Here is a 26785-nt window from a genome sequence, read left to right as displayed (position 1 = left end):
GGCTGGTTATCAGTCACTACAGGGAAATTATAGATGTCAAGAGATTTCTCAGCATCCTTTGATTTAAGAAAAGTGGACAAAAGTAGTTGACAGCTCTTGAAGAAACTGTATGCTGTTACTCCCTGTTCTGACACTTGCTCCATTTGTCTTTCAGATCCAGAAGTACTGACTCCACCAAAATTCAATAAAAATGTGCAATGGAAGCTGCATCTTCTCCAGTAACCAGAAGCCAAGGAATCTCTGTGGACTCCGAACTCTAACTTTTCATATAATTTCATTATATCTTTGCAGAAGGCGTTGCTGTTCTGGTATTTCTGATACACTGTTCCTAGGGCTGTGGAAGTGAAGGGTCCCTCCACCTGGTGCAGAGGTGGCTTGTGAGGCTGGGGAGCAAAAGGATATGCAGCTCTGACAGCTCCTACCACTGTTCCCCCTTCTGGATGAAGCAATCCCACCAGTGTTGGATGGGTTATCTTCACTGCCATCCCTACCTCCCAGAGTTGATATCTGCTATGATAACAGGCCACATTTTAAGCACTTCAGCCTGCTTTAGAGAACTCACCTGCAAGACTGTACCAATAGCAAATTCCTGCAGTTGCCAAACAAATTTTGTGTCTTTTCTGCTGAAGCTGGGTGTTGCTGATACCAGATTTTCATTATTGCTTTGTTATATCAGAGTGAATGCTGCAGTGCCAACAGCCATTGTATTGAAACTGGGCCTGATCACACCAGGGTGTCTTGGACAGAGGAAAACACGAATAAAAACAGGACAGTGGTGTTGGTGTTTCACTCTGCTGGGTAATACTACCCTAATTATCTGACATCAAAGAAGATAAAGTAATGGTGCTTTATGGCACTGACCGATCAGCCGCTGTATCCTGATAATAGTGCAATAGTGCACAGCATTATTGCAGAACTGTGTCATCTGGAAACTGATCTTGTACTGAGAATTAGGTTTTACCTCAGAATACTGTCATCTGATGCAAGAAATAACAGCAGTAGTTCTGGGAGCAGAGGAAGGAGATGAAACTGGAAGCCCTCTCAGTGGCAGCATCCCCTTCTTGGTTAATTTTGGCCTGGCATTTGTAGTGTTCAGGCCATTTCCATTGGGTTCTGCAGAAAAACACCTTACAGACAAGGTGCTTGCTGTCTGTTGGAGTCGTTTAATGGCACAGCTGTGTTCTGACTGCACAGCCGTGAGCATGTGCAGTGCTGCAGGTAACTTCTTGTGTGGCAAGAACTCCATCAGATTGGACTGGCCATTTAGTCTTGCACTGTCTGTGTTGTGCTGGCTTGAGCTTGCTGGATGGAGGAGAGTGGTAAAAGTGTGAAGTCTTTTTTCAGTGTGAAGCATTGGAGCACATCTCCAGTTTTTCTGAGTTGCCTGGCCTGTTCTGGGTTGTGTGGGGGTGACTTAAGCCTGTTGTCAAATAGTGTGACTACACTGGAAAGAGATTCTCCAAGAGTAATGCCTTTTGAGATGGCAAAACACATGAAAGTATTTACAGGACAAGACTGTTTCACAGGACCGGGTCTTCAAAATGGTAGCAGAGCATAGTCCCTGGTGAAGTCATAAGCCATCTACCACATCTGGAGAGTCTGTGCTTCTGTGCAAAGCACTCTGGCCCTGCAGCTGAAATGTGACACTGACACTAGTAATTCCTGACATTCCTGAATCTGATGCTAAGAAATGCTGAGGTCTTGCACAACTGAACCTATTGTTTAGAAAGAGAACACAAGAAAAGATAAAATTGCCACTGGCTTACTGAGGATTCATGCTTGTGCCTAAGAGTGGGTACGATTTCTTTGGTTTTTTCATCATGGTGATGGTGAAAGCCAAGGACCCTTTTGTGTTAGGCATGCTTTCTTGTTCTCCCACCAAGGCAAAAATCTGCCATCCAAGTGAAGACCAGTCTTATACATCATTCTTCAAATTCTTACTGTCTTCCCCTACACCTTTCCCTCCTGAGTGAACTTGGAATAAGGAGCAGTAGAGCTGGGAGCAGCACCTGGTGTGGGTGAGCCTCAAGGGGGAATATCCTTCTTACTACTTCTGCAGTTGCTGGACCTTAATATCTTCTCAGCAGCAGCTAGGAGTCAGCTTTCCCTTGATTTCTGCTGCCATGTTCTTTTACTTCCTTAGTGATGCCTGTAATCTTGAAATATACTCAGTTTTAGTTACTGTCATTACAGACACATTGAATTTACTCTTAGGAATTCTGTGGGGGCTCCTACAAACGCAGTTACCAGGAATTGAAGTAAACCATTAATGCAGAAATATGGAGTTCACTTTAAAAATGTCTCAACCTCTGAGCAAATACGGCTGTATGGAAGCCTGTTTCTCTTGTTAGATATTTTCCACCTGTCTGCTGATTAGCTTCATTAAACACAGAAGGAACATAAATCCATCAAGTTCAGTAGGAAGTTTCATGAACAGATGCACAATGTGGTTCATTGGAGCAATAGATTATAGTTCTTGCCAGTGATAAACATACCTGCTAAATACAAGTGTGGAGTGCTTTGTACAAGTGTTCCCAGGTATACTCTAATGAAGTCAGAATCACAGATCTTTCCAAAGAGGCAACTGCTGTGGGCGAGAGATGAGTAAGCCCTTTGACTTTTCTGCAAGGTGGTTATGTTCTCATCCTCTGCCTTGGAGGCTTTCAAAGAATAAATTTATTCTTTTTGAGAGAAGCAGAGATGACTATAGTCTCATATTCTATTAACTGCAATTGTAAACGGAGAAGAGGGGGAGAGAACTTTCTTTGTAAATTAGTATTAAGAGTTACAAAGAGAGAACAAAGCCAGTGGCATTTTCATAAGGGTGGAATAGAACTGTTGTACCGTTCACTTTTCCACTGGGATGGCTGCAGGGGCAGGGGTCATCTGCCCCTCCACCGGATAACCCGTCACCCCATCAGCCTACCATCAGCCCATGTTAATCCCTTCACATATCTCATGGCACATCTCATGGAAAGTCCTTTACCACATCTTTCTTGGCTTTAGGCCTCATTTCTGTAACAACATCACAGAAAATAATACAGTTCCATAAGAGATCTAATTACAGCCAGGTGTGGATGGGAGATGCTTTATCATCACTGGCTGATGAGTGTTAAGTTTATACTGCTATTCTGCAGCTCTCTTCCAACAGAGATGTTATCTTGGTTGCTCGCAGTCTCCTGTATGGACTTAGCAGCTGTAGAGGAAAGATTGGAGGAAGGCTGTGAGTACCTGCAAAGCCACACACAAAGTCACTTGTGACACTTTGTGGCCTTGAGGCTACCCCTATAGGTGGCTTCCCCTTCTTGGCTTCAGAGAGCTTGTGCCCACTGCTGCCATTCCTGCGGACCTTTTCCATACACTGGTGACCTCACACAGTGCTGGACATGCTGCCATCCCTCACCCTGAGGTCAGCCCAGTGGCAGTGGTTCTCCTGGTGATGCTGCTGATTTACGACATCATAGATAGGCTTGTCCCCCTGAATCGTGCTCCCCATTTGAGTGTGTGGCAACTGTGACTAAGCTACATGCTGTTCTCAGACAGATAGATTGCAGGGGGTTATGCTTCACTCTGACCTGCTCCAAGAAGTTCTAAAACCATGACTCCCACTCAGATGTGATGGGCCATGGGCCAAAAGCAGCACATTTCACTGTGGAGAAGCATGGCTTCCCTTTCTGGCCTGGGTCTGCTATGAGGAAGACCACAGCTCTCTAGCATTCGCAACTGGCCTTGGTACAAATTACTTCCCGTTGCAAAGCATTAGCACTTTACCTCTGGAGCAGCTGAAGCCCTAGTTTGTGACAAGAATGGATTCATAGACTGGCTGTGCTTTTGTCCTTGTTCCTTACTGTCTTAAGCTTTATTCTGTAATTTAAGACATATTAATACTGATGTCAGCAATAGCTGAACTGTGGCTGGTGTTTTAAATTAGGCCATGGCCACCTGTTAAGCTTACTGTACCCCATTCTGGTGAAAGATGAATGGTTTAAGATTTTGCACAGTGAGTCATAGGAGAACAATAAATACTTTAAAGACCCAGAAAAGGGGGAAATGGCAGGTCTTGCAGAATAGTTTTGAAACAAGAGAACACAAACAGAAACCGTGCATTTGGCAAGGTTCCATGTTTTACTGAAATTAACTAAAGGAGCTAAAAAGCATCCTTTAGATGAACTTAGCTCATTTTAATGTGAAAGCCATATCTCTAAGGCTTAGACTACCCACCTCCAAATGAAGAATCCTACCTACTGAACATGCATAATAAATTCAAAACGCATTATACCCTTATATTGAAGCAGGCAAAAGATTGTCCAATAGCTATTGAGTTGGCAGGTATTTAGACATCAGGTAAGTCCAGACTTAGATATTTTGAAAATATCTTAGCTACACTGCTTGGCTAGAACTGGGTGTGCTAGCTCTGTGGATTCACCAGCCAGCACCCATCTCTGCACAAGCATGAAATAAATGTGATCCTCTGTGCGGTTTGGCTTCTTGCATACCAGGTTGAAAGAGCACATTTTTGGGAATAACTTTATGACAGAAACATCTTTATTATTTTCCAGCAACATCTGCTTATTATTTGCCCCATTTGAGTGGGTACAGCAACATGCTGCTGCATGGGGGAATGGAAGAAGAGGACACCCTCTCCCTAGAGAATGTGTTACTGTTAGGAGCAGCATTTTGCTTGTGTAACAAAAGCTCTGTGCACTCTTTTACTGAAAGCCATTTCACCCAGAGAGTATCTTACTTAACTCAAAGTTGGGCTTAAGATGAAGCTGAACTGTACAAACCTGATCTGGACTCAAGAGATTTTTACTAGTACTGTCCTGCTGCTTCTGGAAGTTCACATCTTGACAACAATCAAATTATTAGAGGCTCACTAAAATCCTGATTGCAAAAACAGTACAGGATTAAACCACAGAATTTCTGTATCAACCTCAACATATGCAGACAAGCAACTGCAAACCTTGATAGTTTTATTACTCTAGGAGCAGTAAAGCTGGTCATTGTGTATTACAAATGTATTACATAAAAAATGTTTAAATACATCCTTGTACCCAAATGAGATTTTTGGTCCACTTAGAGCCTGAGCAGTGGCTGTACCCTAGCTGAGGGGCAGTTCAGCAGCACTGAACCTGAAGTCAGGCCTATCAGCGAAGCGGGGGTGATCAGCTGCTGCTCCTGCCTCTCCACTGACAGTACATTCTGTCAGCCACACCAGTGCTTGCAACATTAACACATAGGAGGAACTTCAGTGGTAAGCAGAAAACGTCAAGAGAAAGACCTCTAGATCATTGTTTCTTTCCTTTCTCAGTAGAAACCTAGATCTGGGCTCAGTTCAGCTTCTGAATTAAAATAAATCCTTTCATCCAAACAAAGCACTTCTCCCAGACTTCAGTTCACTTACAGATTAGTGCAACTGAACGACAATAAAGCTGCAACCAAAAAGCTTCCATTTCAGAAGTCACTTTATTTACATTTTCAGTAGGAAGGAAGAAGAGGGCTTGAGGTTTTGTTGAAGCTATTACTAAATTAGTATGATGCTGTTTCCAGGCCACTTTTCCCCACATTACAACATGTCACTCTAGTTAATAAACATATATTTCCATTAACATTTTGTCGTCTTTCTGTTGGCTTGAAATCTGAAGACAGATTGAAAGATTATTTTTTGCAAAATCATTTTGGCCAATGTTTCCGAAGATGTTCCTTTAACTGCGGGATTGTGGACAGCTGTTGTTTACAGCGATGGCATCTGAGGGGGAGTTTGAGAAGTTCAGAGGTATGGTCTTTCACCATTACTTTTCCCTTGTTTCTTACCATCTCTATCACATCTGGGGAAAAAAATAAAAAAGACCATAGGTATTGAGACCACATAACGTCATGAAACACATGACACTGCAAATCTCTGTGCATTGTTTTGCATGCACAATATGTCATTGCTGCATTCCAATTTAAACCAGCCACAAAATTTGTTGAATTTTACCCAGTGATACTCCCCAATATCTTAAATTAAATAAAATCTTTCACTTACTGCAATAATATGTATGACTTGCACATTTGTTTGGAAGAAAAGCCCGAAGCCAGAATGTGCAATTATGTTATGAAATACTTTCTCTAATCATTACCTTGAGAGTTTAAGAAGTAGTCTGTAGTAAAAGAATTCCAGTGCTTTTTGGTTTTCAGGGCTGGAGAATCAAAATCCTGGCTGATTACATGCAAATGTAGCTGACTGAAAAAAAAATATAACGTAGATATGAGAGAAGATGGTTAATGCTCAAAGCTGTTTTGCAGTTGCATCAGCTGCAAACATGATTCAACAGGGTGCCAGCCTTGTGGGTCAGTCCTGACCCTGTGACAGAAGAAACACAGTCTGTTCTGGAAGCACTGTCTCTTGCCAAGCATGTCACTTATAAAGAGTCAGGGTCACTAGTCTGCATATTCCATTGGTCCTCACTGCAGTTTATATTCCTGCTAGTTTCCAAAAAGGCAGAGACAGTAGTGTTAGCAAACCACAGGTTTATTAAAGATTTAATAATAAACCAAAGTTTTATTATTTGTAGAGTAATTGAATGGGACTTGATCAGTGTTCAAAAGCTTCATTCAAGAACTGGAGAACAACTGACTGCAGTATCAACAGACACTTGGACACTCTAAGGTCTGGACTTAGACACAAGACTCAAATCCTTGCTCCTAGCCTTAACAGGTCTAGGAGTCAGTCTCTAATCTCATGCTGGTGCCCTGGGAGCGGGATGCCCTACCAATGGCAGTAGTGCTTCTGTCACTGGGGCTGGACCACAGGCATCCCACAGCCCCAGGCACCAACTTCTGCTAGAGAAGCCCAACAGGCATTTCCCCCGTGCCTCAGGATCTACACAGCAGCGTGGGGCAAAGGACTGCACACCAAGCTGTCTCTAGTGTTGAGGAGGACTGCCTGTTCTTTAGCAATGCCAAATCTCCTCATGAATTTAGCCCCAGATCTGTGTAACTGGAACAACAGCATGTCTGCCACATGACTCCTCTAGGTCTTACCTCATACTGGGGATAGCATGGTAACCCAGTTGGAACTCCAGGCTCTCTCGGGCAGGGCACTGTTCAACCATTTTTTGCCCAACAGCATGCATATGTTCCAGAAGTGCAAGGTGGTCCCTGGTGACTGACTTCAGGCTTGAAATAGGGTCCCATGGTAAGATAAGCCAGTGGTAACGTGCTTTGGGATATTTATCCTTGATGACTACAATCTTTTCATCTTTGTAAACCTTGCAAAAAAATGAAATAACAAGATTACTTTACAATTGAAAGTTAAACATATTATTCCTATAAGCACTATATTTAGTGGAGACATGCTATCCAGTGAAAACTTTTGCTGGAATTAAGCTGCTCCAGGATAAGTACCCTCTTCCATAACATATACCAGGCAGCTATGGAAAGGTGTTCCAGCATCCTTTTTCATATACTTTATTATAAAAGGGGCAAAAGCTTTCTAATCTTACTTTCCAGTAAGTTAACCATAACTACAGCGGTATATGAACTTTAGAAAATCACCTGGATTGAGATATCAGTGAGACCTAGGGAACTCTACTTCCATCAGGCTATGCTCAAGCTCTGCAGTCACAAACAAAACCACAGTGCTCAATACAGAATATGTTGGAATGTACTAGGTTGCAAATTTCCAGAGTGAAGCACAAATCTCAGATGTGCTAACAGCAGTGTGCAACAGACCTCCACCAGCATTACAAAGACAAAAATATTCAAGTCTGGGCTATTTCAGTTCATCCTACCCAGTGTGCTGCTTTGTAAGATCACTCACAAGAAGGAGAACAGAATCCTGTCTATCATGTCCTTCTTCCTGTTTTCATTTTGTTTTACGTTCTGCAACAATTCAGTGCAGCTGAGGAAGAGAAATGGTTGGGAAGTTTGTGGACAACAGTGGGGACCCCAGCAATAAAAAGCCATCAGGCTGTGACGCAGAAACTGTGTATTGTGTCTCTGGTCTCTTAGCAGGGCACCAGCTGATGAGAGATGGATGATGTCTTTGTCACCTTTGTTAATTAAGTCTTGGATGTTTATATACAGATCAGTCTTACTCTACAGGAAAGAAGATTAGAGTTCTATTGGCACACAAATCATAGGACTGACTCTTTCAGCAGCAAGATATTTTATACACACATACTACTGTCTGCTCCTGCTGCCAACAGGAACAGGATCACATTCAAGTCTTTTCAAGTTCAAGAAAAAAGAAATATGGCTATTTAATATTTGATTAAAAATAAAAGATAGGAGTTCTATTGTTTGTGTATTCAGATTGAAACTACAACTAATAAAGCTAACCTTCACTCATAAACAGGTACTTGTGTCTAACATTAAAAGAAGAGTTTTAAAACCTGCTTACATTTTGGGTCAAGAAAGCCTGGTTTTGGTAAGTATACAGAACTCTCCTTCAGGGGTAAAAATAAGGTTTCATGTTTAAAAAGTATGGAAGAAGAATGTACTCTATAGGGGCTTTATCATCCCCTATATATAGACTCATTTGAAAGTGCTGGCAACTCTAGGACAATGGCTATCCAGTTCTCCTGTAAATCTATGCAGTTCAACACTGCACACTTGTATTAGAAGAAAAATCAATCCAGAAACAGGAGCCTTTTGTATAGTTATCAGCTAAGCAAGGAACTGGCTCACAGGTCTGGCACAAAAGGTTACAGTGAATGGGTGACATCAGACTGGTGACCTGTCACTGGTGGGGTTCCACAGGGCTCCATCTCAGCCCTGTGCTCTTCAACAGCTTCACAAATGACCTGGACACAGGACTGGAAAGAACAGAAAGCAAGTTTGCCAATGACACTAAGCTGGGAGGAACTGTCAACTCCCTTGAAGGCAGTAAAGCCTTTCAGAGAGACCTGGACAAATTGAGGGCTGGGCAGAAGTTTAACAAGGTAATGTGCTGGATTCTGCACCTTGGACAGGGCAACTCTGGACATAGAGAGAGACTGGGGAGCAAGAGACTGGAGCACAGCTCCATGGAATGGGAGCTGGGGGTCCTGGTTCATGTCAAGTTGAACATGAGCCAGCAGTGCCCTGGCAGCCAGGAGAGCCACCCGTGTGCTGGGGTGCATCAGGCACAGCATCACAGCCAGGCAAGGGAGGGGATTGACCTGCTCTGCTCTGCTCTGCTCTGGGGCAGCCTCACCTCCAGTGCTGGGGGCAGTTCTGAGTGACACAATAGAGGACATGAAGCCCTTGGAAAATGTCCAAAGCGGGGCTCAGAAGATGGTGAAGGGCCTTGAAAGGAAGACATATGAGGAGGGGCTGAGGTCACTTTCTCTGTTCAGCCCGGAGGGGAGAAAACTGAGGGGAGAACTCATTGCAGTTACAACTTCCTTGTGAGGGGACAAGAAGCAGCAGGCACTGACCTCTTCACTCTCATGAACAGTGACAGGACTTGACAAAATGGCCTGAAGCTGAGTCAGGGAAGGTTTGGGCTGGATATCAGGGAAAGGTTCTTCACCCAGAGGATGGTTGGGCTCTGGAACAGGCTCCTCAGGGAACCTGTCATGACACCAGGTCCGTCAGAGCTCAAGAAGAGCTTTCAGGTACATTATATGATTTCTGGGAATGTCCTGTGAAGGCTAAGAGTTGGATTCAATGATCCTGATGGGTCCCTTCCAACTCAACATACACTATGACTCTAAATTATCTTCAGCCTAACAGTGATCATCACCTGAAGGGGCCCAGTGAGGCCAGAGGTCAGATCGTGTCAGCTGACATAAAGGCGTGAAAGTTAAGAACTTGCTGAAAACAAGGAAACAACACAGCGCTGACTGCTGGAGAATGGGAACCCCTGTGGCTTGCTCAGCTTCAAATGATAACACTTAGTGGGTTTCCCTGAGGAAACAAAGCAACTGCACAGCTCTCCTGCTCTCCCATCAATGTTTTTGAAATCTGTTGGCCAAATCTCACAGTGCAGAGAGCTCAAAGAAATTAACACAATGAGAATCTGCGAAATCAGTACAGTAGGGACTTCCAAGTTAACGTTACTACAGAGAGAGATGCAAGTACAATTCAGCCCTCGTGCAGGACTCCACTGATTAACCAGACTGTTAAAGCAAATTGCAGAAGGAAGAAAGAAAGCTCATTTAGCTTTATGAGACAGGATCTACTGTAAAGTACAAGTATACAGCTCTCACCTGCATTTTTGGATCTTGCATGGAGCTCTTTAGACCCTGACTCCAGTGTCCTAAATGTTCCTATAGCACAGAATGGGAAAAATAAATTGTAAGACAATTAAGCGTTCAATTATATACTTCAAAGGATTCAGTAAAGAATATTCATTTGTACACAGCAGTACAATAACAGCTGAATGAGAGTTCAATTATTTCCCTTCTATAAAATGCCAACACACCTGTTCCAACTGCCCCCAAAAAGCTACTTTTGAAAACTTTTAACAAGATACTGTGAAGGTGGAAAGTTCAATCTTCCAAACATTGGAAATTCAACAGCAGGGAACTATAAATGTGTTTAAATTTAATAATTTGCCTGCATGTGTCATGGCACAAGGCCCTCTGCTTCAGGAATCATAAGAACCAAAGAAAGAACAAAGATGTCCATTAACTGTCCTATCCCATACTGCTCTGCACAGAAAAAAAGTAGTTGCAGTGTGTGGCCTTATCCTTAGATGTATTGATTTTTTTTATGTTGTTCAGTGGCTTGCAAAGAAAACAATAAAGGCATGGGGAGATCAAGCCTTTGATCAACACAAACTATTTCTTAACTTTGCTACTGAACACCTAATAGAAGGTGTGTCTTGAGTGCACCTTTTTCAAAACAGATGTTTTAACTATTCGGAGCAGTAATAATATTCATCATATTCTTACAAAGAAAGATATTCAAACATTATTATAGTGCTGGCAGGGCTATAGTGTGAGTTGTCATCTCCCTGCTCATTCTACCACAAATCTGGCCCTAACGTAACCAGCCCAAGTCCACAAATTAAATAAGTGGTTAACTCACAGCAATCTGAGAATAACATTTTGTCTTAAGGGGTTGCATTTCTGTGCCTTCTCCTTCAGCACTGCACTAGTTCCAAATGCATTAAGGTCTTTTATTTTGTCCATGTCACAGGGCTAAAAACTCCCTTTCAAAGATTCTGGCTGTTAACATTCACTAATGTAAACATGGTTCTGCCATACGGAATGAACAAAGCAGGAGGAGAATTATAAATTATAAACATACAAATTTTAAAAAGAAAATTCTCAGGTTGTTCTGTTCTCTGTGCACTTGCTTTTAGATAACCACTCAAGAGCCAGGACAGTGTCCTTGGGTGACTGCAGCTAAATAGAGCTCACGTGGACTGTTCTTCTAGCAGAAACTGCAGCTGAAACCAGAGATTAAATCCTCATTTGCTCATCCTCACACATACCTAACTCTCAGATCAGGTTAGCATGGGTCCCAAGTAACTTTCCCAGGGCGTGGGTGATGTCAGGAGCACATAACACCTCTCATGCTCTGTATACTTTGAGGATCTGTGCTCACCCGAGATGCCTCTCACCAGCAGAATCCACAAAAGCAAAAGACCATGTCTCCTCATGGAAGAGACAACCCCAGGAGAAACAGCACAAGTACTAATACCAACACACTCACCTTTTTGCTCGAAGTTCCTTCATGTGTAGTTACACTGGTATTGCTAAGCTTTGGATTTGTAGAACTGCCTTGTGTATCCACCACTTCCAACTTCATTGTTTTTCTGGGCACAAGCTCTATATCATCATTCTCACAGGAGCCTTCATGTGGCATCTTGTCTGTTTCTGGAACAGCTTTCCCAGACTCTTCAGCAAATTGCACCGTGTAGGGGTAAAGGTTATTTACAATATGCAGAACTTGGCCTGGCTTCATTTTCACCACTTCACCCTTGCCAATATTCACAAGATCAACACTAGTTGGGTTGACCCCTATCTTTGGTAGACAGAAAAAGGAAAAAATAGTAGAAAATTATGTTGTGAGTGGAATTGCCAACTTCTGTTCAGTTCTCCTAGAATACCATTATCCTGGAAAGAAAATGCATTTTGTATTCACCACCCACCCTGCCCACATCAACGCGCTTCAGCAGACCAGGCAGTGCAGCACTGGGGACATCTGGGGACATCTGCTTCTGTCCCAGTCTTGCAGTCACGGCTGTCAGCACACAGCCTTAGGGCCTGTGTCAGAGGGAGCCTGGTCAGCAGCAGTTACACTGTTTCAGCACCACTTGTGCTGCACTTCCCACACAAATTAGCAACCTATTAAACAACTAGTAACAGCAGCAATTATTTCTGAGGAGTAACAGCAGCTTTAGCAAATTATTTTAGTGCAATGGTGTTGTGATGTAGGCAACCCACAGTGATTGCTTGATAGCTGAATTTTGCATCATCATGTGGGTGACCCTACAAAAATTAGGAGTCTTCAGCAAAATGCTTTTGGTTAATATCTATGCACAAAATGGGCTTTAGGAAATCAGCTCTCTCCTGTGACTGATGAACTCAGTCAGAGAAACTTTTTGTTAGCTTTGTCACTGCCATACCTGCATGCTTTACAAGATGGTACTACACCTCTCACTTGGTATTCACTGCAATGAAGCACACACCTGATTCCAGCCAGGATCTCTTTAGTCTAGAGCTCTGCAGTTTCACTCGGGTCAAGGATGCTTCCCATGAGTGAATAAATTATCAAACAACTGATCACTAGAACCTTGTGCCACACACCTGGGGAGTAACTCCTCAACAGGCAGCAAAAACATGCTAGCACCTACCACCAGAAAGTATCCTCAGTTTTGAGATTCCAGTAACACAATATTCAAATCATGACTAGGGTTGATTTCTGAGAGAAACTGTCCTAGATATCTCCGCCAGATTCACCAGATACCCCCAGGTGCCTGTGCATAGTGGGCTGTGCAGACATTTTGAGAGAAGGCGTGACCCCTCAGCAGGTACAACATGTTGTGGTACTGTCTGCACAGGCTGATGCTGTGGGCACACACACACACAAACTAACACCAGCACCACAGACCTTTCCCTTCATAGTATCTCAGAGATACTGGGTCTGGTGCACATGAGGGAGTAGGCCTGCCACCATCCATCTGGTAACAGGGGCATTCCAGCAGTGCTGTCTCTCATCCCATCTCTTCCCATAAGTAACCACATCTCCAGCTCTATGAGCTCACCCATAAAATACTCTACAACTGGGGAGTCCCATTAACACAAGAAGTTCAATCTTAAACAAAGGGTTGCCTCAGCTTATGAAGTTTAAGGCTCAGGAGAAAGATAAACAAGTTCAGTAGAAGAAGTCCAAAGTCTCTCAAATGCAGCACCCAACAGAAGTGACTGAGGATTCACAACAGCATTCCCTGATGCCGCAAGTCTGGCTGTCTTAGACTGGAATGTATCTGGAAGGAATAGTGCAGCCTTTCATTGAGATGCACAAAGCAGAACGTTCACTTCTGAGGGTCACTTGCTCTAACCTCCCTTGGTGATAAGAAAGCTTCAGGTCCCTCAGACCCAGTGATCATTATCATCATCTGGAGCATTTGTGGAGCCAAGCACAACTGTCCCAGTAAGTGCCAGAAACAGTGCAGATCCATACATAAAAACATACCTGTTTAACTGTGACATACCCCTTGTTACAGTCTGCTTTTAACTGAACTGGAAAAGAAAGAACAAAGTGTCACAAAACCATGCAAATATAAAGAACTCTGCTGAACCACCCAGTGCAGGAAACACTCCTATTTTTGAAGAGCTGTTTCTTTCTGGAGCTGATCTTTGTGAATGTGTGCCAAGAATACTTCTGCCTCATCTCTTCTTTCCAGGACCACAGGTAAAACAGAGCCAACCCACACACTGAGCCAAGGGTAGAATTACTTCAGAACAAAGCTGGATTCAGTTGATGTCTTATATGTATTCTTGACATTCTTACCAGCCCTCTGGGACAAAAAAAAAAAGGCATAGAGCAAGACTGTGTCCAGAGGCACAGAAGATAAAGCAAGGAAGATGTGCAGCATTGTATAGGTGATAGGCATTTTCATATATTCTCCAACATCACATTATTTTATGTATATAATAACAAGTCATGCTAAAAATCAGTTGGTGGAATACTATGGAGAAGAAGTGCTGCTCACGAATAGGGGGATGCAGGCAGTGAAACACAACTTTTGGCCTGGGAACTCACATTAAGATTCAGAGCTTTAGTTTACAGAGGTGGATGTCCTGTCACTGGGTGTCTCTGATTTTTAGGCCCCAGAGATCTCTGTAAGTGCTTATTAAAAAGGATTGATGAGTTCAAGAACCAGGCAACACAGCAGACCACACAGAGGAACGAGGCAAGCTCAGCTGCTCTGCACATGGAAAGCAGGATTTGAGCGAAATCACCTTACCTTGCTGCCGTGAACACTTCTTATCCGTTATCCCGGTCTCTGGGCCACGCCCAACCACCACAGCCTCCAAGTGTGGCAGTTTCACTCGCTGAGCGCATTTCTCTTTGCCCACAAGCCAGCACACACGCATCACTGAGCTATAGAGCAAAATAAACAGTGTGTTACTTCCCGAGGGCCACCTTCCTGTGGAACAGGGTCCATGAATTCTGGTGCCAGCCCATCCATTAGCTGAACCAATTCTGCTAACTTGGTTCAAGTTTCTGAAATTCAAAGCAAAGCATGTCACCAGCACTTGCATAATCTATGAGCAGGTTGCTGGTGAAAGGGCAATCCTGTTTTCCTTCCTACACTACTGTACATTCTCACATCCGTGAACCATATACAGTAAAAATCAATTGGATTTAATGGGACTCCTCCGTCTGACAGAAGAGCCTAGCCACAAAAATGCTCAATTTGTTTCCCACTGGATCAGAGTTCATCTGAGAAATTAACCACCAAAACAAGAGAGAGCAGCAGAAGACAAGAGATGAGAGAAATCGGGACAGCTTCCATCCAGCAATACTCAGCACACGGACCATGCTATGAAATCTTCAAGTTTACATCAATTTGACCCTGAACAGCAAAGATCCCTCACCCTGCCCGGCGCTCAGCCCTGTTCCTCCCAGCTCTGCGGTGAAGAGCTCATGCCTGCGGAAAGCCAGGCTCCGTCCCGGTGTAACACCGGTACTGTCACACACCCATCCCACGGCACACCCATCCCACGGCACACCCATCCCACGGCACACCCATCCCACGGCACACCCATCATCCCACGGCACACCCATCATCCCACGGCACACCCATCATCCCACGGCACACCCATCCCACGGCACACCCACCATCCCCACACCCATCCCCACACCACACCCATCCCCACGGCGCACCCACCATCCCCACACCCATCCCCATGGCACACCCATCCCCACCTCACACCCACCATCCCCACACCCATCCCACGGCACACCCATCCCCACGGCACACCCATCCCCACCTCACACCCACCATCCCCACACCCATCCCACGGCACACCCATCCCCACGGCACACCCATCCCCACCTCACACCCACCATCCCCACACCCATCCCACGGCACACCCATCCCACACCACACCCATCCCCACCTCACACCCACCATCCCCACACCCATCCCACGGCACACCCATCCCCACGGCACACCCATCCCACGGCACACCCACCATCCCCACACCCATCCCACACCACACCCATCCCCGTGGGCCCCGTTCCCATGGCAACGCCGGGACGGAGCCCTCCCCCTTACCGCGCGGGTGACGTTCGCGCCGCCGCCGCCCCGCAGCCAATCAGATACTGCAGCGTGTCACCCACGTGACCAGGTAAAGGCTCCCGCCACGCCGCGTGGCCCAGCGCAGGCGCACTGGGCCCGCGGAGCCGGGGGTGGGCAGTGGGTCCTGGCAAAGGCGCAGCTGAGTGAAGCGGCCCGGGCCGCCGGTTACCGGCCTGTGCGGCGCGGAGCCAGGCCCGCGTCGGGTGAGGGGGGGAAAGGAGCGAAGCAGTGCCGGGAAGGCGGCGGCGCCCCGTATCCGGTGCAGCTCCGTGCCTCCGAGGGCGGGAGCGGCCCGGCGCGCAGGCGCAGGGCGAGGCAGACGCTGGGCAGGGATGCCACAGCCCGCGCGGGGCGGGGTCAGCGCTCAATGCGGGCGGCGGAGGCGCGCGCTGATTGGCCAAGCCTCTTCCCCTCCCCATCAGCCATTGGTGGGCCACTCGCCCGGGCCCGGCGCGCGGTGGGGCAGGACTTCCGGGGCGGGGCCGGCTGTTAAGCGGCGGGGCTGCGGGACCGGCCCGAAGTTTCCAGAAGAGTCGGGATCAGAGCAGCGCCGAGAGGGATCTGCGTCCGCCGCCCCGGGGGCCTCCTGCCGCCGCCACCATGGTGAAGGAGACCACCTACTACGATGTGCTGGGCGTTAAGCCCAACGCGTCCGCCGAGGAGCTGAAGAAGGCCTACCGCAAGCTCGCGCTCAAGTACCACCCGGACAAGAACCCCAATGAGGGCGAGAAGGTCGGCGGGACGGGCCGGGAGGGGGGGGCGGGCGGGAGTCCCGCCGGGGGTGCCGCAGGTGCCTGAGTGCCGGTGACTGTCCTTTCCGCAGTTCAAGCAGATCTCGCAAGCTTACGAAGTGCTGTCGGACTCGAAGAAGAGGGAGCTGTATGACAAAGGAGGCGAGCAAGCTATCAAGGAGGGCGGCTCTGGCGGCGGCTTCGGGTCACCCATGGACATATTCGATATGTTCTTCGGCGGCGGGGGAAGGATGCAGAGGGAGAGGCGAGGTAATATGTCGGCGGGGATATCAGATTCTTTGAAGAGAATGTCATAGATGTGGGAATTTAAACAGAGTTTAATTGAAGTTACAGAGTTAATCTGAAAATTGGAGAAAACTGTTTTGCCTTAACGCCTGAAACCCCAAGGGAGGGCGTTTGGTTGGTGCAGTGGTAGTTTGGTCTCCCGTGCATTGTCCTCTGTTAATCGCCAACCAGGTGCGTTCGGAGTACCTTTAGCTGAGTGTAAGCCCAGCTGCTGGTAGACAAAATAGGAAATGGAAAGGTAAAGTATCTTAAAATGATTTATTAACTAAGCTAGTGTAAGTGTAGCATGTAAAAGCAACTACCTTGAAATCAAGATCCAGTTCAGTCTGTGAAACTTTTCTGTGTTCTGCACTGTGCATCGGTATTATGTTGAAGGTGCAGTAAAATGCTACCCAGAAGTTAAGCTCCAGTTTAACCACGCTGGGAAGAACTTTAAACTTGTTAAGAGCAGTGCTGACCCCATCACCTCTTAGTGCAGATCAGGTGAGAAAGGGAAGAAAAATTGTGTTGTATCCCAGTGTTAAGAGTCTATAACAACCCAGAGCTCAGCATCCTTTAGATAACTAAGCCTACAGCAGCTGAAGGGCTAAGGAGTTCCTGAGGGTAAAAATATAGTTGGTCATTTCTGGTTCCAGAAGGTCACGTGGTGAGAGGAGGAAGGTGCCGAAGTGGAGATTCCAAACAGAGTCTCTCACTTGTTTGTAGGAGATCTGTTTGGTGACTTTGTTGAAACCAGGGTCCTGCATTATAAAACTTACATATTTGAGGTTCTGTATGTTCTGTTGCTTTCACTGTTTGTACTTTTCCAGAAACTCTCCTCTGACTTTGCCAGAGTCAGTCATAACAACTGTTCCCTAATATGACAGCAGCTGAGAAGGGGCTTTTGACTAATATGAGCACAACAAGACAAAGCTCTATTGAAACAAGATGCTAAAGCCCAGAGACTTGGCTTATCATGGCTTGACAGGGAGATGTGAAGACCAAGCTTCTAAGCTTGAATAAATATTTGTTCTTTTACAGGTAAAAATGTGGTCCACCAGTTGTCAGTAAGTTTGGAAGATATGTACAATGGTGCAATGAGAAAACTTGCACTGCAGAAAAATGTCATCTGTGACAAGTGTGAAGGTAATGTTGAAACTGAAACTAAAGAGAATATGTTTCTAAAGCTTTTGGGTTTTTTTTCTGGTAGCATATAACTACCTATCTCCAATTTTTGTTCTCAGGTCGTGGTGGTAAGAAAGGTGCAGTAGAATGCTGCCCAAATTGCAGGGGAACAGGCATGCAGATCAGAATTCACCAGATTGGGCCGGGAATGGTGCAGCAGATCCAGTCTGTGTGTATGGAGTGCCAGGGGCATGGGGAGCGTATCAGCCCCAAGGACCGGTGTAAGAGCTGCAATGGCAGAAAAATTGTTCGGGAGAAGAAGATCCTGGAAGTTCACATTGACAAAGGTGAGGTGTGTTAGTGAGGTGAAGTATTGAACTTGAATGTGCTGACTGACTTTGCAGCACTAAAACAGAAGCCTTAGCAAATACCTGGTGTTAATTTGGTAAGTAACAGTGCTGAATACATAGCAAAATTGCTTATTGTTGTCTTACAAAAAGTAGAGTTGTTTTCTAGGGAAGGTCAACTATCTCTGTGTTCACTTCTTAAGCCTGGCACATAACTAAGAGTGAATTCTGAAACTTGCATTATTGTAAGCAGTGAATTATTTTTCAGGTCCCTCTAAGGCCAGTTTGTGATCAGGTAGTCTATCAATTTTCACTGCCTGCAGCAAAACCCTGCAGACTCCGATCACTTCCGCTGTGTTTCAGTGTGAAGGGGAACCAGGTCTGCTATAGTGATAGGGTGCAGAGACAGTGCTAAGCCTCTCGTGCTTAGAACTCTGTTGGCTACACACCCCTGACAGTGCTGCCCAGCGCAGGTACTGCTTCCTTTCCTGACAAAATGCAGCTCAATACACAGACCCTCAGTGTGATGGGTGAAGGTAATGGTATTGAGTGACAAATGCATTTCTGCTGAGGGGGCTGCCCAGAGGCTGGTGGGAGAAGCCTGTGGAGTAGTGCAGCTTGTAGGACAGAGCAGGCTCACAAGTACATGACTTTTAGAGACTCGCTCGTGATTGTGACCTGCAGCTGTTACATGTGTGAAGTGTAAGCAGAGCTTATGCAATGCCTGAATTTGTAGGCCAAATCCTACAGTAGTAGTAAATATGAGGACTAGAAGTGATATATATTACTGATACTTTGAACATATGAGGATGTTTTTCTAGAAGGAAGGGAAGAGAGACTCATATAGCATTAGAGAGCTAGTATGTTTGTTCAATAGACTTTTTGTGTGGGTGAAACAAGTTTCTTACAGGAGATTTTCAGTCCATGGGGAATGCTTCTTTTACTTGGCAGGCACTGAGATGATGCTTCATAAGGAGATGTGCCACATATTTATGAAATTGAAGAACCTGACTAGTCAATTGCTCTTGAATAGAGTTTGTACACAGTGTTTCTGATTTCTTCTTTGTATTTGTGTGTATTACGAAAACTGTCTTGATGATATTTTCCTTCAGGACGTTATGTTGGTGGCTCTTTTGGCAGTACAGTTAAACCTGATGGTCTTGAGACTGAATTCAGGTTAGCAGTGCTAAGATCTGTTGAACAAGTGAGTGGATTAAAAGAAAAATAAAAACGAATCCTTCAAGGGAAAATCCTGATGTTCTTGCTTAAAGATATCTTGATACCAGCTCATGCCTCTAAAAGTGTTTGTTGTTGGTGCTTTTATCTTAAAAATAAGAAAAATGTTTTTGTTTTGTGCAATAGGAATGAAGGATGGTCAGAAAATAACATTCCATGGTGAAGGGGACCAAGAGCCAGGTCTGGAGCCCGGGGATATTATTATTGTCTTGGATCAGAAAGACCACTCTGTATTTACAAGGTAAAGACACTTGAATTCTCTTATGTTATCTCCTGTGATTTTTTCCACGTGCTTCCTGGGTTACCACTCATCTTGTAGGTACTGGAGTGTCAGGAGATAGGATCACATGACTGTCACTCAGCCATGAGTTTGTCTAGGTGAGTTCTGGTGCAGCTAGTCTGGCCACTTGTGTTCTGATAGCATGAGGTAATCTCCTGTGAGCTTTGGCAGCAGAAGGGAATAGAAGGCAAACAAAAGCAGTTACATTTAAAATCTTTAATTTTAAGAACTCATTGGAATACTGAGATTTATAGTAGTTTTGAATATTTGTGACTGTTTCCTTGCTTTCAATTATTTAGCTCAGAAAATTGTCATTTAATGTAGTCCACTGTTGTCCACATGGCCTCAAGACACAGAAAACTTGGAGTGTGTGCATATGTGTTTGTGGATCTTATTTAGGACAAATTTACTCAGTATAGCGTGCACCCTTGTGATCAAACATGGTTTGCCACACTTCATTTCCTGCCCAAGTGCTATGGGCAGCATAATTGGTCCTGTCTGGCTTTTGTTGTGAAAGCAAAAGTGACTCAAGCAGCACTGACCACATCTCAACTATTTCATGCTCCCAGGCAATACTGCTGGGTGTTGCATACCTCCCTCTGTAGTTTTACTGTTCGTGGAATTAGTCTGTTCAGTATATTTTGGTGAAAAGCACCGTTGATGAGCTTGCAGAACTGTGTTGCATTTGTTTTCTCACTGCTGCTGCTCAAAGCAGTTACAGAGGAAGTGGTGGGTTTAGAGAAAGCACTTATCACTGACCTTGTGCTTGTAAATAGGAACAGTGAGCCAAAGGTTCTTGGGAAACCTGCAGCTGGTGTACCTCACTATCATGTATGGTGCTGAGCTCTTGAAGCTGCTGGTGCCAGAATTCTGTGCCAAGGAACACTGAGCTCACAGGTTAAGAATCACTTCTGCTTTGGATGAGCTTACTCAGCTGATTTTTCTTAACTTCCAGTGAAACCAGACACTGATTCAGATATGCCAAACTGTTCTCATGGTCTCCTGGGACCTGAAGTCAAAATGCTGCTACATTATTTTTGTCTACATTATCCTTCTGCCCAATGCTTTCAGTTCTAGTGTCCTTCAATAACACTTGATATTACTGGTCTTGTGGGGTTATGCTGAGGTCATGCTCTCGCACAAGTGGGATGTTCCTCCTCTCCTGCCAGAGTCTAAAATTAGCTTTTCGTTCAAGTCTCCTGTCAGAGATGTTTTAAAAACAGGGTGAGTGCTCTATATTCTTTGAATAAGATGAAGGATTTTGTAGCCTTAGAACTTTGAACTAGTAGTGTCATACTGAAGTCAGAACACAGTTAAAGTAATTAACACTATCTATTCCAGATACTTCTTGGTACTTGTGTCAAAGGTACTTGTATCATTACCCAAAGTGGCCATCACCTGTTCAGACTTACCCTGGTAATAAATTTTGAAGGTGTCACAGATCACCGTAGTGCAAACTAGTGCAATTAAGACTGTATTTATCTACACAAAGAAAGGAATTAATTGTCCCAGTTTCAGTATTTATGAGGCTGAGAATTTTTTTTTTAATTGGGAATGAGCAGTGAAGTGAAACTGGATGCCAGTGGGCCTTACTGTATTATTTCTTCTCAATAAACACTTGTAACACTTTAGATAGCTTGACATAATCGTAATGGCTCTCAGAGTGAGCATCATTCTAGTAATTGAGGAGCTACATTAATATTTGGTATGCTTTGTTTAGTTGCCTGGGTTTCTGTTATAATTACAGCTTATTGTAATTTCTAGATTTTAAATACTGAAGTTGGGCATGATCCTTGTACTATTTCTCTCTCACTGTGACTGTTGTTGATTGGTTCTGCCTTAGACGAGATGAAGATCTACTTCTGTCTATGGATATTCAACTGGTTGAAGCACTATGTGGCTTTCAAAAGCCCATCACAACTCTGGATAACAGAACTATTATTATTACCTCCCATCCTGGTAAGAGTTGGTTTGCTTTCTGTTGGAAATTCTTGCATACAGTGAATGTAAGCTGGAAATCTAATGGAACAGAAGCACCCCATCTTGATGTAAATGGGATGTGTGCTGGTGTCAAATTCTTTGCCCTAGTCTTTGCACTACAAATCTTAAAATAAAAAAGGATTTTTGCATAGCAGTCAGCAGTAACTTTCTCTTTGCGTGACATAGTAACAGACCCTACCTCATGGACATACTTGCATCCTGAGGATATCTCATGAGAATTGAAGGCCGTGGGTCTCTGAAAACCACTTTTTCAGCCTTGGAAGCGATGGAGCACTTAATAAATTTGTAAGTATGCTTCCTTTGGGAAGCATAACAAGGTTTACAGGAATGTAATGGAGACATCAATCTGCTTTCCTGCTGATATGTTACCAGGCAGTAAGTTCCTGTTATACTACTACATGTTGCTGCCTAACCACAATATAGAAAGCTACATAAATATTGAAGGGAATTATAACTAAAGCTGCTTCTGTTGCTTGCATGGCTCCCTTCCTTTTTTGGTAATTTTTTGTTTATTTTTTTTAGGCCAGGTTGTTGAGCATGGGGCTATTAAGTGTGTGTTGAATGAAGGTATGCCAATCTATCGCAGACCGTATGAAAAAGGACGTCTGATCATAGAATTCAGGGTAAGTGAATCAACTCACTTCCACAGCATTTCAGGACCGAACATCCATCCAAAATTCAACCAGTAAGCACTACCTCAGTCAAGAAGAGATACCAATAATCAGATATCCTGTTTTGGTATTTGTTCTTTACAGTGATGGGAACATGGAACCCATCAGAATTATAGTTAAGAACAGAGAAAACTTCCGGAACACTGTGCCCTCAAAGTACATTAGGTACCAGAGGAGTTTCTTCAGCAACCTTGTGAATTTCTATTTGCTTGACATGTTGTTTAGTTTCTATTGCCGTGTAGGAAGGATGCATGAGTAACTTCAACTTCTGCACTGGAGCAGAAGAGTAGGTTGGAAAATGCTGATTTTCTTCTCTGGGGAGAAGCTAATACTGGGAGCTGTAGCCGTAAGGCCTGTCTGCTACAGCTTAGAATATATTTAACCATATCTCTAATGTTGATGTTTTGTTTATATATATATATTTGAATATGTAGTTGTATATGCTATTATAAATATGTAGTAATATGTGCTACTGTATTACATTTCTGCTTTGCTTTTGTGGTTGATTCTAGAGGGCAGCCTGAGGCAGAAGAATAAAGGTGTTGATTGAGTTGCCAGAGCTAGAAGCTGACTTCATGCAGGCATTAAAAACCAGCTTAATGATGCTGATATTAAGCTCTGAATTTAAGTAACCTAGGACGACAGACCTGACTTTGACAGATATTTAACCTGTAGGTCTCTTTGACCTAATGAAAAAACAGTTCAGATAGACTTGAGTAACCTTAGCTCTTGATTTCAGGTGATCTTCCCAGAGAGTGGCTTCCTCTCCTCAGATAAGCTGTCCTTACTCGAAAAACTGCTACCTACAAGGCAGGAGATAGAAGAAACCGAGGAAATGGAACAGGTGGAATTAGTGGACTTCGATCCGTCTCAAAAGCGAAAACACCACTATAATGGAGAAGTGTATGAAGATGATGAGCATCAGCCTAGAGGTGGTGTTCAGTGCCAGACATCATAAATGGGCCGGTGAATAACTTGTGATGCTTGTTTTGTATGCAGTAGTGGATGAGTGAAGGACTACAAGCAGTTTACCCTCACCTGCTATTTGTTGTTCTATCCAGCCATAGTCATTTCTAAAAGCAAAAAGAAATAAACTAAGTAATTAAACTGACTTTGCGATTTGTATAAAGCTCCAGGATACAAGCTGAAATGAAGTTGACTGCACTTCACCCCTGCCTCTTGCTCCAGAAAACTCCCTTACCTGCTTGTCTTTTATTCCAAACCTTGTAATTCCTGTATGTGTGCAATTGCCCAGGCTTAAACTAAGATTCTGTGGTGTGCTTTTTAGAAATTCTAGATCTTATACTCTGTGAATAAAGTATGCACAAGTACTTATAATCCATGGTAAGATGTAGTAAAGTTTTGTACAATTAGGGTAATAATGTTTGGGCTTGTAGTAGTGTTTGTTAAACAGGGCCTGGCTGTAATGCACGCACATGGTAGATGAGCCTTACACAGATGTGATCAATCTTTGCAGGCCCATTAATGTCATGAGATCCCCAAGCTTTCCACGCTATTCCACATGAGGTCGGATAGTCCTTTCCTTTGCCAGCACTGGTCCTGACCCCAGAGCTAGGTATGGAGCTTCCTTTGTTTCATCAGTGACTCCCATTTGGCTGCTGTCCTGTGCCACACTGCCTGTGGAGCCAGGGCTTGCTTGGAGCTGCCTTGGCTACTGTGCATTAGTAAAATCCTCTAGGTGCTGTCAGCATGCAGGTGGCTCGGAACGTCAGAGTGCTGCTAGGTGAAGCTCGATTTCCTGATTACTGAAATCAGATACCCTTGGTGTGTTGTGGAGAGCAGCACCAGTCCTCTTAGTGGGTATATGTGATCCTGCAGAGGAAAGAAGGCTAGTGAATGCAACCAACCACTGCATCTAGGATATTCTGCAATGAATGTATTGTGTGCATTATTTCAAGCTGACTCTTAAATTTCTGTATGAATGTTCTAATTATTGTAGATGAAGTGTTTCCGATATAATTACAAAATTGTTCATTGCCTCTTTTCTTAGACCAGATGTTGGTTCAAAAACACCACCCCCTTCTTTTTAGACAGCTATTCACAGAAAAATCTTTAAAACCTTCTTTCAGAAAATATGCTGAGAGGACATGTCCAGATTTAACCTCTAGTGTGGTAGTTTAGTCTTACTCAACCATCTGGCTTGGGACAGAGCTTGTGCTTCTCTGCTTTGAAGCAAAAGTGTCACGAGGAGAACTCATCTGAGTAGCTGCTGCGTGGTAGTACATGTATTGTAACCTGAATATCTGGAAGCTCTTAGAACATCTCTAGCTTATCTAAGCCTTCCAAGTTTCATTGTATAAAGACAGCTAGTATACCGTGGATTTTGTACCTCAAATGCGGTCCTTTACAGGTACCTACAGAACTGTGGTCTTTCACCTGCATGTTTCACCTACTTTTCTGTTTTCTTTCTCAACAGAAATAAAATTCTGTAGGCCAAGTGTTTTTCCAAATTCTACTTGAGTGAGCTCATCAGTGAGATGAAAAATGTGACCTGCAGGTGCCTGTGCTCTATCAGTAGGATGGTTTGAGTCAAGCGGAGAAACAGAAAGTAATCTTCTGGCTAGGGCTGAATCTTGCACAGCTGGCTTGAGACTTAAACAGCAGTAAAATAAGCTACTTTTTTCAGCTCAGTAAGCACTCTTGGTTTTGGGTTTTTTTTTTTTCCTTAACCACTTGATCAAAACAGTAAGGACAAACAACACCCATTCATAGCCTTTGTCTTGACAGTGGGACATGATTTTGCTTCAGATGACTGTGTATTACATTTCAAAAACACTCATTCCATAAACTTACTTTCTCAGGAGCACTGCGTTTCCTTTCGCCACACTCACCCGTAGCTGCATTGGCATGCAGTTGAGGTGACATTCTTGACTTACTCTGGAGACCATGACATGACAATTGTGCTTGGTGGTTGGTGGCCACACGGCAGATGGGCCGGGTTCCAGGAGGAGGGTGGCTGACCAGGAGCTGTCTCTAAAGGCTTTAGCAGAGCAGTCCAGGGAAGGATGCTCTGCCGGGAGGGGGGGCAGCAGGAAAAGCACCAGATTAGTATTGTTTTGAAATGAATTGGTTACAGATACAAAATCTGTGCCCCAAACTAAGGATACAGTAGCACAAAATAGCTGTTTCTGTAACTGCCAGTATAGTAACCTGACCTATTGTAATCTGAGTTTGCAATTACTTCCAGTGTTTCAACACCACCTAATTCATGTGATCAAGCTTATATTTTCGTTTATTACAATTATTCTTTTCACTGTGCACCAGTGAAAAGTATTTAGGACTTCATATTTTCCCCATAAAACAAAGTTCCACTATTGCACAGGCTGGCTGGGAAAGAGCCTACTCTCTCTCCCTTTTGCTTTGCTTTCAGAGTCCTTAGGCTACAGGTCCTCTCCTTCCCATAGCTTTGAATATCTGCTAGCCAGCAAGAGTGGAAAAGGTTGGTTCAGCCCAGGGGTGTAAACTCAATCATCCCAAATCTGTTTTGAATTTGCAGTATGATGCAAGGTCAAGCAACTTGCCCCATGTTTTATCATTAGCAGCTTCACCTGGGAAGACATGTTTGTGACTGATTTCTGCTCAGAGCATAGGAAAGCACACTAAGAAAAGAGGTTTGATTTAAGCCACTCTTTTTGAAAACAGCACATAAACAAATGCCAGGCTTAACTGTTTTCTTAGGGAGTAAATGAGAACAATTACAGTGCCCAAAGAATGGGACTTCAACTACCCTGTTAACTGCTGTCAGGAAAACAAAGTAATTATAATTAATAATAAAACTAAAAGTAGATCCACATCTCAGGTAAGTGCTAAGTGCTTTAGGTCTCTGCCATAATGGTGGGCATTCTTGAGCCAAAGCCAGTGTGTCTACTGAGACAGCCCCTGAGAAGTCTGATGCTTCCCTGCAGACAGAACTGGTGAGGCAGGTGTCAGTACGGGTGGTTTCCATGGATACTTCTGAAGAAAAGGCTGGTACCTGTACAAAGTGTGCACAGGTGGATGACCAGCTGCAGCAGGTGGCTGAATGACAAGAGACAGTCAGTTGGCTGTGCAGTATATAGAGGGGCTGAAGCAGAGATAGGTTGGAGGATTCAGAGCCACTGTGGATACCACTGAGCCTGAGGCACCCTGCACCCTGGGGACCCACAAAAGCAGGCCTTCAATTCCATCTCCAGCCTTCAACTTGCAGACAAAAAATACTAATCTGATGCTTTAAAGGCTTTAGATGTCCATGAGCAAGGCCAACAAAGAGAACCTCACCAGCAGTGCATTGTGATTACTGTAAAAATAAAATCATGTGGTTGTAGTGGGCACTGAGTTGTCCATTTGCCAGCCTAACAGACAGTCACAAGGGTTAT

General features: G+C 44.2%; 3 protein-coding genes across 4 annotated transcripts in view; 2 read left to right on the top strand and 1 right to left on the bottom strand.

Moving 5' to 3' along the window:
* The window catches only part of ELP1 (elongator acetyltransferase complex subunit 1), a 33185-nt gene extending 30491 nt beyond the window's left edge, over positions 1-2694 (top strand). The window contains exon 36 of the mRNA XM_063180289.1: positions 155-2694. Coding sequence (XP_063036359.1) covers positions 155-222 — 68 coding nt within the window. The 3' untranslated portion in view covers positions 223-2694. The remainder of the gene's footprint in view (positions 1-154) is intronic.
* A 2753-nt stretch (positions 2695-5447) lies between these two features.
* APTX (aprataxin) lies at positions 5448-16016 on the bottom strand. Of its 2 annotated transcripts, none has more exons than XM_063180291.1 (8): positions 15710-16016; positions 14393-14529; positions 13618-13664; positions 11632-11943; positions 10179-10238; positions 7027-7253; positions 6123-6226; positions 5448-5828 (listed from the first exon to the last, which is right to left on the bottom strand). In XM_063180291.1, exons 2-8 carry the CDS (start codon positions 14520-14522, stop codon positions 5674-5676), a joined length of 1035 nt encoding a protein of 344 aa, XP_063036361.1. In that variant the 5' UTR covers positions 14523-14529; positions 15710-16016; the 3' UTR covers positions 5448-5673. The 2 variants fall into 2 exon arrangements, with proteins under 2 accessions (XP_063036361.1, XP_063036360.1); XM_063180290.1 differs by lacking the exon at positions 15710-16016 and adding an exon at positions 15027-15197.
* Positions 16017-16215: 199 nt separating this feature from the next.
* On the top strand, positions 16216-23747 carry DNAJA1 (DnaJ heat shock protein family (Hsp40) member A1). The gene is made up of 8 exons (XM_063181315.1): positions 16216-16465; positions 16557-16734; positions 17791-17895; positions 17994-18221; positions 19584-19698; positions 21581-21696; positions 22261-22361; positions 23149-23747. The coding sequence occupies exons 1-8, from the start codon at positions 16334-16336 to the stop codon at positions 23365-23367; spliced, it is 1194 nt and encodes a 397-aa protein (XP_063037385.1). The 5' UTR covers positions 16216-16333; the 3' UTR covers positions 23368-23747.
* Positions 23748-26785: the final 3038 nt, after the last annotated feature.

Source organism: Melospiza melodia, chromosome Z, assembly GCF_035770615.1.
Source record: "Melospiza melodia melodia isolate bMelMel2 chromosome Z, bMelMel2.pri, whole genome shotgun sequence".
In the NCBI taxonomy this organism is placed as follows: Eukaryota; Metazoa; Chordata; class Aves; order Passeriformes; family Passerellidae; genus Melospiza; species Melospiza melodia.
The sequence above is the reverse complement of the archived record's forward strand: the minus strand, read 5'-3'. Positions and strand labels throughout refer to the sequence as shown.